Source organism: Centruroides sculpturatus, unplaced genomic scaffold, assembly GCF_000671375.1.
Source record: "Centruroides sculpturatus isolate CEXI.00-Female unplaced genomic scaffold, Cexi_2.0 scaffold132, whole genome shotgun sequence".
NCBI classification, from domain to species: Eukaryota; Metazoa; Arthropoda; class Arachnida; order Scorpiones; family Buthidae; genus Centruroides; species Centruroides sculpturatus.
Window position 1 is genome coordinate 525,715 of NW_019384471.1, and position 10,576 is coordinate 536,290.

The 10,576-nt window shown below is 32.8% G+C and overlaps 1 protein-coding gene across 1 annotated transcript; it reads left to right on the plus strand.

Annotated features, from left to right (window-relative positions):
• The first annotated feature begins 1,518 nt into the window (after nucleotides 1–1,518).
• LOC111621173 lies at nucleotides 1,519–7,074 on the plus strand. The gene is made up of 8 exons (XM_023363239.1): nucleotides 1,519–1,750; nucleotides 1,816–1,883; nucleotides 2,074–2,193; nucleotides 3,354–3,591; nucleotides 3,660–3,866; nucleotides 4,092–4,129; nucleotides 4,716–5,031; nucleotides 6,545–7,074. The coding sequence occupies exons 1-8, from the start codon at nucleotides 1,633–1,635 to the stop codon at nucleotides 6,817–6,819; spliced, it is 1,380 nt and encodes a 459-aa protein (XP_023219007.1). The 5' UTR covers nucleotides 1,519–1,632; the 3' UTR covers nucleotides 6,820–7,074.
• Nucleotides 7,075–10,576: the final 3,502 nt, after the last annotated feature.

Below are 10,576 nucleotides of genomic sequence, written 5' to 3' on the forward strand. Positions count from 1 at the left end.
AACTTACACTTATGAAGGTTCATATATAGTTTAATATTAATTAAGGCAAAACGTATTGAATCACATGGGTAACGTCTAGATGCAAGTACAAAAAGGAAAAAGTCCCCGCATGGCACTCGCTTTAACACCTCTTTCCTTCAATATAAAATTTTTCAAATTACTTGGCAACAGATCTTTACATCACCAAAGTAAGCAAAGTTTATAACACTGCACAAGCAACACTTCCCATTGTCAAATTTGGAAAATGATGGCTGAAGTGAAACCTTGCGTAACGTTCACATTTCATTAGGTGGCAGTACATCTTGCATTTATACTTATTTTTAAAATACTTCTCTACCTCCGAAATAAAGCTTTTCACCTGTAATAATGTTTGGGATCATCCGTAAACTATGTAAAGTTATTTTTTACACTTTTCAACGGCCATCCTTTATCCATTACACTCCGTAAGCCATAGAACATTCTGTTATTTATTAGGTGTATAACGTCGAGTGCATAAATGGAGCTCGCTATTCAACATTTTATTGTTACCCAAGGATTAAGCCACCAGCATAGTGACACTTTTTTAGATATTTTGCCCATTCCCACGCATTGCATCCATATACATCTGCAATACTTTGTACACTAAGCCGCTACAATAGTTATGATTTTATAACCATAAATCTGACCAAACTTTTTAAAATACGCCCATTTGATGTCACTCTTTCTATTAATTTTTTGGCTTTTTTTTTTCTTTTGTAGGTGATCAAGATAGTGATCAATTGTTTATCACTGAAGAAGAAGAAGGTAACCAATCAATTCATAAGTTTATTCATAGAAATTTTATGATTTTACGTGTTATTAATTACTACATATTATACTAATTTAGAAATTGAAATGGAAGAAGAGGAAACTATTTATGAGAGAGCACAGGATAATTCTGTTGAAACCAGGATGATAGAAGGATTATTTCCAGTTCTTGAAGACCCAAATACAGGTAAATTATTTCAATATCGAGCATTCCCGAATTAAGGCAAGTAGACGCAGTTGTTACGTTTAAATTATTATTATCATTATATGGGGTGATGCACGAGAAAGTAGCCACAGTTTGTAGCTTAGCACAGTAAAAGCACAGAAGCTAACTGCTGTTATTAGAGACATATATATTATAAATTATCACCTGTTTCATCTATACGCAGCTACGCATGTCAAATCGTGTTTAGTAAGACCCTGCGTAACCTAGTGACCATCTATGGTGGCAATTGTATGCGGATTTGTTTAAAAATTTTGATTTCTGATTTGACAACTCACACGAATTTACGAAATTTACGTGGAACATTGAATTAAGGGAAGTAATTCTGAAAATCTTTAAAATTCTTAGAATAATGAGAAAATCTTAACTTTGTAATGGGCATAAAAATTCTTAATTTAAAGAAACAAAGTATGGTGCATATACGAGATCTTACCTGAATGGAAACTCTCTTTAATCTCTTTAATATTTTAGAAAGAATGGATGAAGAAGAAAATGAAATGAACGACCAGAACACGGAATTGGCAGCAAAACTTGACTTACCAAAATTCGGAAAATGTTATGTTTGTGAAGAAATAGGTCAAGTATGCAGTAGCATATACTTATGTTACGAGTGCGAGTCAAAAATGGAAGAACTGATTGAAAAGGGGTCAACAGTCTTCTGCCGTGTTGGATGTCCCAAAAATTGTTCTTCCTGTCTTCTTTCTATTGTTTTCCAATACTTGAACGTGGACGAAATTTATAGTGAGTGTTTTTATTACTTAGAGATTGTCTTATTTCTTTTTAAAATTTATTTATTTCATACCCAGCATATAGAAAAATCAATTACAATTTAAAATTAATGATAGAGTATGTGGATGGAGGATCGGAAGACAAGGTAAGTCTTCTCTTGAATTAGTATCGATTTATAACAGTAGATTCATGAACAGTTCTCGTTACAAAATGGAATTTTAATTCAATATGATGGATTATTCAATTGGATATTCCATTCGATGTGTGGAATCCACAAGATACGCGATGATACATGTCAATATACAAGAAACTAAATATTTTTATATGAAAAACAGTCCTTGGAAGAAAAAGGTGCCGATGCTCACTTCGCCAAATACTTGGATCGGTGTTGGGATCGATATGTTCAATGGATCTGGGAGCAGAAAGACATCTTTCAACTGAACATCGACCAAGTGGTAAGTGACCTTCAGATTTAACATCCTCTTAAGACTGACGTATTTAAGGTTATGTTAGCATCCTCTCTGCCCATTAAGTCTCTTGGGGTTCACTTTCTCAAGTGTTTTATATGGACGGTCTGTTCTGCAAATGTCTCTATTATGAAATTGTAAAAGCCTTACTGTCCTTTTAAATTCTAATAATATTGTTAATTGTCTACTTGGACATTATTTATTAATAGGACGCAGAAACTATTACTACAGATGATATAATAAAGAAATTTTGCTCTTTCCTGAACTAACTCTCATTGCTGTGTCAATCTTTAAACACCAGTATTAAGTCCTATTAATAAATAATGTTCAAGTAGACAATTAATAATAATAGTCTCTATTATGAGCCTGAAAAAAGACTTAATTGTTAACAGAAGTGCAAAAAATGAAAAAAAAATTTAAATGGAACTAATTTTTCCTCAATATATAGACGTTTTTACTGACCATGCACTTAATCTATTTGCATTTCAACAATGCAAATAAATTAAGTGATTCAACAATGCAAAGACAAGTGATTTATTTAAATTTCTTCTGATTGTTAAATAGGACATAGCAGAATGTGAAGATGCGATGATTCTTCCATTGACGACATAGTATGTTTAATTATGAATTGTATTTGAGGTCGTCATTAAAAAAATTAGCATTCTTCCAGCACTTACCGTATATTTGGGTGATTGAGTCATCGTTTGTTTATACATACTCTTGGTGGTTGGATTGAAGTACAATTACACTAAGATGAAACGAAGGATGAAATTTCAGGTTCTACCCTCTAGAAAGAACTAGGATTCATACCACTTAAGATACTAAGTGAGTATGTTGATGAATGGTCATCTGGGATAATCAGAAGGGGGAGAAAAGGATTTCAAAGCTCTTCTGCTTATTACACTTACAATACTTTCTACAACTTAAAAGGATTTTAAATTCATGTTGAACCGTTGAAGAAGGATTATTGAAAGCAACACTTGGCTAGATCTCTGAAGAACGATAGACACTTTGTAGTTAATGCTGTAAGTCAAAGTTTGATTTTAGTGAAAGACTTAATGGGCTCCCAGTTTAGTGTAGTATTTCACATTTATAGTCTAGGCCGGAGATTCATTATAATTCTAAACGAAGATTTGTTTTCGTTTCAGATCGTTCTTTTAAAAGCAAATGGCAAGAAAGGAAAGTACCTAACAGCAATAGCCGATCAGGTAGGCAAAGGGCCAGCCTTCAAAGTGGACGGGGGATACATCAATTTAGATGACATAAAATCCCGCGATCATCGACGCTTGCTTATTATTATCCTGAATACAGCCACAAAGATGTTCGATTTAAAATTTACATTTTACCATTTCTATCTCCTAAAGTTGGTTTGCCTCTTCAAGTTAGGTAAGTGCTCAGTCCTCATTATTCTCCCTTTGATCAAAATATATTTCAATCTTCTCTTTTATCTCTAGACGAGACAGCAAGCGGAGCGTGTATCGCTCATCCAGAAGCAACGATATTAGCTAAAGAATATTCGACCTTATTAAAGAAAATATGCGAAGTAGAAAAGCAAGTGGTAACAGTCAAAGAAGTTATGAGTTTGGTACAGTTCCTTGACAAGGAAATGATTATCAGAGATGAAAACAGTAAGACAGTGGAAAGACATATCGAGGATTTATGTAAGTAGGATGACAATCGTTTCTATTTTTTTTTTTCGAGTCTAATGAAATACTTTAATTTTTAGTGGAGGAAAATCGAGGAAAGATCAGTTTTCAACCTNAGGAAATGATTATCAGAGATGAAAACAGTAAGACAGTGGAAAGACATATCGAGGATTTATGTAAGTAGGATGACAATCGTTTCTATTTTTTTTTTCGAGTCTAATGAAATACTTTAATTTTTAGTGGAGGAAAATCGAGGAAAGATCAGTTTTCAACCTCCAGTAAGTAACTTTTTCGATTTGTATATTATTCTATTAGAAAATTGTACTTAAAACAGTGGATTGCAAACTATGAAAAGGGGGAACAAGCTATTGAAGAGGGCATCGTACTGTACGTTATGCAAAGAGCTTCAAAGTCAGATCAACGCCCTCACAAGGTGGCACTTGTTTCACTCGAAAATAACGAATGGGTTTTGGTCAACATATGAAGTTGCATGGGTCAATGGACAAATATTGTTAATTAGTTTGTTTTCGCAAATTTTCTATTTTGGGATTAGGAAAAGAGCAATCGAGACGAAAACTGAGGCACGTGTCCCTTTTTACGGGAGCCCCTCACTTCAACACATTTTTTTATCTCCAGGGATTCAAATCCGAAATTAATTTTTTTGATGATTCTTCAAGAATTTCAAGATCATTCGTCATTCAGGTTTATCAAAAATACACTTCAAATCGACTCAACTTACCAAACGAGTTTTTTGCGATGTAACAATTTAAATTTTTTCGTAATCTCGGACTTTTCAAATTTATTCTGTCTAATGAAGTCTTTGTTGTAATTTTCACTAAATTAACACATGTTTTCTTATTTTAGCGACCACTCGGAAACGAAGGTATTCCATATCGCTTCATAAATGAAGGCTTCGCTCAATGTCTGTTGAAAACAAGCAAGTACATCTGGTATCACTTCACTACACACGATTCTCGAAGCTTGATTCAAGCCAATATAATCAAAGTGGTGCTGTTTATTTGCGCGATGCAAGATATTCCAGAAGTGTCTCCCTACGATGACAAAATCTCTTCAGAATTGAAGAATATGATTCAAAATATAAAAGACACTGCCTATCGAATGGGATTACATGAAAGAAACCTAATAATACCAACCCAAGTGTTGTTGTTGACGGATCCAGGTAAGTAGAGAATTATTTTCGAAAAATTTCAAAGTTGTCTAAATTGAAATCTCTGTGTTTAATGTTACAAATAGCACAAATATATTTTGCTTTCTAATGGAATTTGTAAAGAAAATAGTGAAACGTATTACTCTATTAGATGGACTTTTTGAAATTTTTAAATTCTGTTCATAAATAGAAAAGATTTCTTTGATGAGGTGGAAAATTTATCCAATTGACATACACGTGCACTACTTTGTATCAGTGTTAAATTAGTTCTTCAGTCTTCCAATGGTTTCATAAACCATTCTTTATAGCTTTTAATCTCTCATAATTTAACAGTTTTATTTCCTAGTCAATTATGATTTCTCCCATAAGATTCTGTAAGCAATTTGCTTCAGCATTAACATATCCTGTTTATAATTACATCTAAGTCTTAGTTATGCCCATTTGCATGTCATTACAACGTATTAAAAGAGTTGCTACGTACTGGCACATTGGTTGGGAAGGGAATGAAAAGGTGAAGAGATAACACGCGAATCCTTCGTTTTCTTTTATTCAGGTTTGTATTTGTTGTGTCTGTAGACCATATCCAGAACATGGGATACCCTTGTAAATTTTTTTCCAAACGATATCCTAAAAGTCATGGATTGCAGGAATAAACAGGAAAAAAAACTGGAGTTTGTCATGCAACTTAGCTGATATTAGGTCTACTAAAACAAAAATACACTGAAGGCTTATGTAACTAGTACTGAATCTCTTTCCTACTTCGGAACTTTAGCCAAGAATTCTAATACACTAATTTTCAGGGTTTTCAACAATAAAAATTAAAGTTTCTGTAGTAATTTAAGAAAACGATGTAATGTTTATTATTCTTTTGTAGAGGAAACATGCTTACTTGCTAATGTATTTTTAAGACCATTTCTTTTATTACTAGATATTCTCCATATCTAATTTGGAATAATGTTTATATAGATGCCCTGTGAATCTTCGTAGAATTTAATCTATAAATTAGTAATAATTAAATAATCAACGAACAGACAGAAAATAAGGTTGTAGGAACTAATTTTTTAAAATAGATCTCGAGCGAATTCTAGGAATTCCACAATGATGACTCTTGCACAAATAATTTAAGGCAGAATGGCGTTTGAGCTAGGGTTGTGGAAATTATTCCTCTTCTGATATCTTTGCAATGTTTGTTTTGTTTCACTATCGTAGTTCACAACTTGGCAATTTCATTGTGTTTCAATATACATCACTAAACAGAAGTTTAAGAGTTTAAGAAACATAATTCGTTTCGTCGTGTGGAAAGTAACATCACTAAAAACAGAGAAGACATTTTGTCAGTTAGAACGGGTCTAAAAATGGCCATCCCTTCTACATATATAGAAGGAATGATCGATAACTAAGTTGTTACACACACTAAAAGAATAAGACTACAATTACTGGAAATCCTATTATTTTAATATAGAAGTAAATAAAGATGTTTATAATTTTTTGAGAAATTGACAATAACGTACGGATAATGTTTCAGGATCAGGAATCAAGATGCGTGATTGTTCGCGAATGTATTTGAGTAAAGTGTTCCTGTGTAAATTGTCTAAAGTGACCAAGATAAGCGTAGCTACTCTCGAATGCCTTATGCCGTCCTTCAATTTGCGGGGCTATCTACTAAGCGATAGACTATGCTCACAATTTGTTACCTACGCCTCATTCATACAGAAGATCCTTCAGGCCGAAGCATACGTCACCCAAATCGGGTCTAGATATTTATTTGATCGTAAACTTCTGACCTCCGACTGGCACTGATTCTTTTTAATAATGGGACTCGATGGAAGATACAATGGTCGTGTATTGTTAGTCATTCTGTGGTCCTCAAAAACGAAAACTTAATCACGATTTAACTTGGATTTGTGAAAGGAAGACTTAAATAATGCCTATTGTGTCAAGAACAGACAAACTTCGACATGTGATAAATTTACTACTTCCTTAAACCGAATTTCTTTGTAATGATGTAACTTATACTGTTAATTGTTATTTATTAAGTTCAGTCAGTTAAGCAAATCTCAGTCTAATCTCTTATTTTTGTAATCTAATGAAATAAAATTTAATGATTTACTTTTTCTTAAAGAAAGAAATTCCGGTTACAAACATGAAAAAATACAGTATTTTTTTTAAGATTAAATGGGAGTTGAGCTATTTCTTGCTTTTATTAAAATAAGTCGAACATTTTATAACCTGTTTAATTTAATCATTATAATCAGATCTATTCCGACATGCTAGATATATCTTTTTCCACTCCACGTTCTCCTCACTTCGTTTCTCTACTCCTAAAAATTTCAATTTTTTCAGCACACATTCCACAGAGCAGATCTTTTTAAAATTGATACCCGGTGTACAAAATCGCTTGAGGAAGTAGTAACAACCTAATAACAGCGTAAACAGAGAGAACGAACTTGTAACGTAGAGTGACAGATAAGCATCCAACATGACGGTTTTTTCATTAGTTTTACTTACGAAACTAACGGTGGTTTCGTTAATAATGCCTTGTTTATCTAACAAATTCTTCCTTTCGTTCCTGTTGACACTCGAGCCTGCTTAATATTCTAACACGTATTTATTAGAAGAGATCCGATCATCATTTTTGCTACGTCTATTGTTTCCATTATCACGAGTAACATTTTTGTTGTCTCTCCCTTTGTCTTTTACTGCGGGTAAATCACCATTTTCTATTTCATTAGGTAAAATCGAATCGAGCATTGACACATATTCCATATTCCAATTTGTTTAGTAATTAGTAACGTCGAGAGGAGTTAACAGAATAATAAAAATGAAGACGAGCGGCATATTCGCCAGTTCAATAATTTCCCAATTACAACAATATCAGTTAATTGTCGACCCTCAGTTTAATGGAAAAATAATATGCATATGAAAAAGAAAAGTCTTCTATCAAATAATGTTTTTTTTTCACTTTTTAGTACATTTATTTTTTTCAGCTTTTACACTATTTTTGGTAGCACACGATCAAAAATAAGTGTGGCTCTCATGGTAAGCCTTAAAAATTGGCAGAAAGTGCAACTAAAAACATTTTTAAACACGAGCACCCCCACAGTTTTTTTCTAAGAAATTCATCTCATCCCTCAAAATTAAGCTATCTGCCATTTTTTAATCTTATAATATAATCGAGATGGGTTGATGATGATGATAATAAATTCAGAGCCCAAACGATTAGTGTACCAAATTTCAACTTTTCAACTCCTAAGAATGGAGTTCTCGAAATTCCTTTCTCGGGGAGAGAGTGAAGGTTTCTTGCACCCAATGAAACCAGCTATAATCTTAATCGTCGCTATCGTTACTTTTTGCCCGAGCAACAGCGGGCTCATCTGTTAGCAATTGATAAAAATCTCATAAGAGATGGCGTTTCACACAATTTATTATATTTATTACGATTGATAGCATAAAGGCTATTTTTTGATAAAAATCTCATAACAGCCGGGCAAGTTATGCAACTCGTTGCTAAATTTCTTTTTGACTTAACAGATGGCATTACACGTAATACTGTATATATGTTATCGCGTTGTATACTGTTCAACGAATTCGCATTAAATTTGGCAAGAATATTTTTTGCCACCCAAGACAAACATTGGGACTGTCTCAACCCCCATCTACTACTAAATCTAACCACTCTAACTTGATCCCGAGCAATTTTTTTGTGCCTTGCAATTGTTAGACTTTGTGTTGCTTTTCAGAGATTAGGAAAAACTGGTTACAAAACAAAGATTACACTGTCTTGACTCACGAAAGGTCAGCGTTGGAAAGGGGAGAGTGAAACGAGGTCACCGTCTCTAACGGCTCTCCAAGGAATCAACAGCGCTATTAACCTTTATTATGTAACCGGAAAAACATTTACAAAACAACACAGCAGTTCCAAACCGTGGCGACAGCAATCAAGTCAGCGACTTTAGAAATATTTTTTTGTGTTTTTTTTTTTGAGAAAATTAAATTAAGAAAGATTTGTCTACTTTATAGCACTCTCTGGCAACGACTAACATTATTACGATATACAAAACTGTATTTCTAGATTTTCTACAGTGTGAAGAGCTAGAAATCAGAAAAGATATCATTTTGTAACAAAAATAAATCTGCCCGAGAATTTTTTTTTAAATTGCTAAATTGAAAACGTGGCAACTCCCGACGTTATAAAAGGCGTGCAAAAATTATATGACGTCACTTTTTGCTGTTTAGTGGTAGGATTTGTGGTATATACCTCAGTGGAGGATTAAGTGTTAAGTGGCCGCGTAGGGTCCGGAAATACAAAGAAGCTCCCAAGATCTTTAAAATGCTACTGAAAAAAGGGATTGCGAAACCACAGATGATGTAGATAATTCAGAAAGATGCTACGATATAGACAAATGATACAGCTATATGGGCAACAAAATTAACAGATGTTATTATTGACCACAATCTTAAAAACAAACCAAAAGTATTAGAGATATAAAAAAATTTCCAATCAGTGTGTAATGACAGAAATGAAGTGTATTACAAAAGACTTTCTTATGATCATGTTTACAGAAAGAAATCAAATAAAATTATGGAAAAAAGAGATTGGCTGATATTTTCAGAAAGAAGCAAAAGTGTTTACTGCTACCCTTACAAACTATTTTCAACATCAAAGTCTAAATTAATAACTGGTTTGCAAAATTGGAAGTTAATTAGTTATTTTATCGGACTACGAAGTTCCAAAAGAACACATATCAGCCACATTTACTACGTATAATAGATTAAAAACACATTTAATCGCGTGTTTTACAAAACAAATTATACAAAAAAGTAATATTTATAGATATTTGCGATTGAGGAATGTAGTGTAATTATACACCGTCACAATTTTATCGTAATCGAACTCAAATTTCTTTAAGTTGTCTCATGAAACTAAACAGAGAAGATTTATATACTAATAATTCACTAACTAAGGACAACAATAATGTCGAGACGACACAACACTAGAGGAGGGGTTAAAGGACAAACGATGACTATTTTTTCATTTCATGTTTTTGTCGCCAGAGGATGAAGAAAACATAGTTCGTTCATCATTACATACGGATGTGTTGCTGAAGTTTTTCGAGTCTCAGAATTTGGAAGAAAAAAACGAACAATGTCAGTTTATTTTTAATCAAATGCAGAATCCACATGTTAAACTTGTTATTTTTAAATTTATATTACCTATATTCAATGAGTTTAATGCCTTCTTCCAATCTGAAAAGTCTTTAATATCTCCTTTTTATATCGAAAGTGTTTGTTTTATTAAATTATTAGTTTCTAATTTTATCGAAACAAAAGTATTATTGACTTATGATGATAATATTGAAACTTTTAATGTATATAATCCACATAATCTATTGTTATCGAAAAAATTAATGTTGGGGTAACCCCAAGAGCACTGATTAATGATTATGTAATACTGACAATGAATTGCTTATTTTGAAATGTCTAAAGTTTTACCTAAAAGCAATGAGTGAAGCGTTTAAAAGACTTCCAATTGCTTGTAAATCCTACATTTTAGTTT

Bases quoted from the DNA above. Each gene is read 5' to 3' on its own strand.
- LOC111621173 (XM_023363239.1), top strand. From the start codon at position 1,633: ATGGAAGAACTGATTGAAAAGGGGTCAACAGTCTTCTGCCGTGTTGGA. The intron at 1,884-2,073 runs GTAAGTCTTCTC...TATGAAAAACAG, and splicing joins ATGGAGGATCGGAAGACAAG to TCCTTGGAAGAAAAAGGTGC. The intron at 4,130-4,715 runs GTAAGTAACTTT...TTCTTATTTTAG, and splicing joins AGATCAGTTTTCAACCTCCA to CGACCACTCGGAAACGAAGG.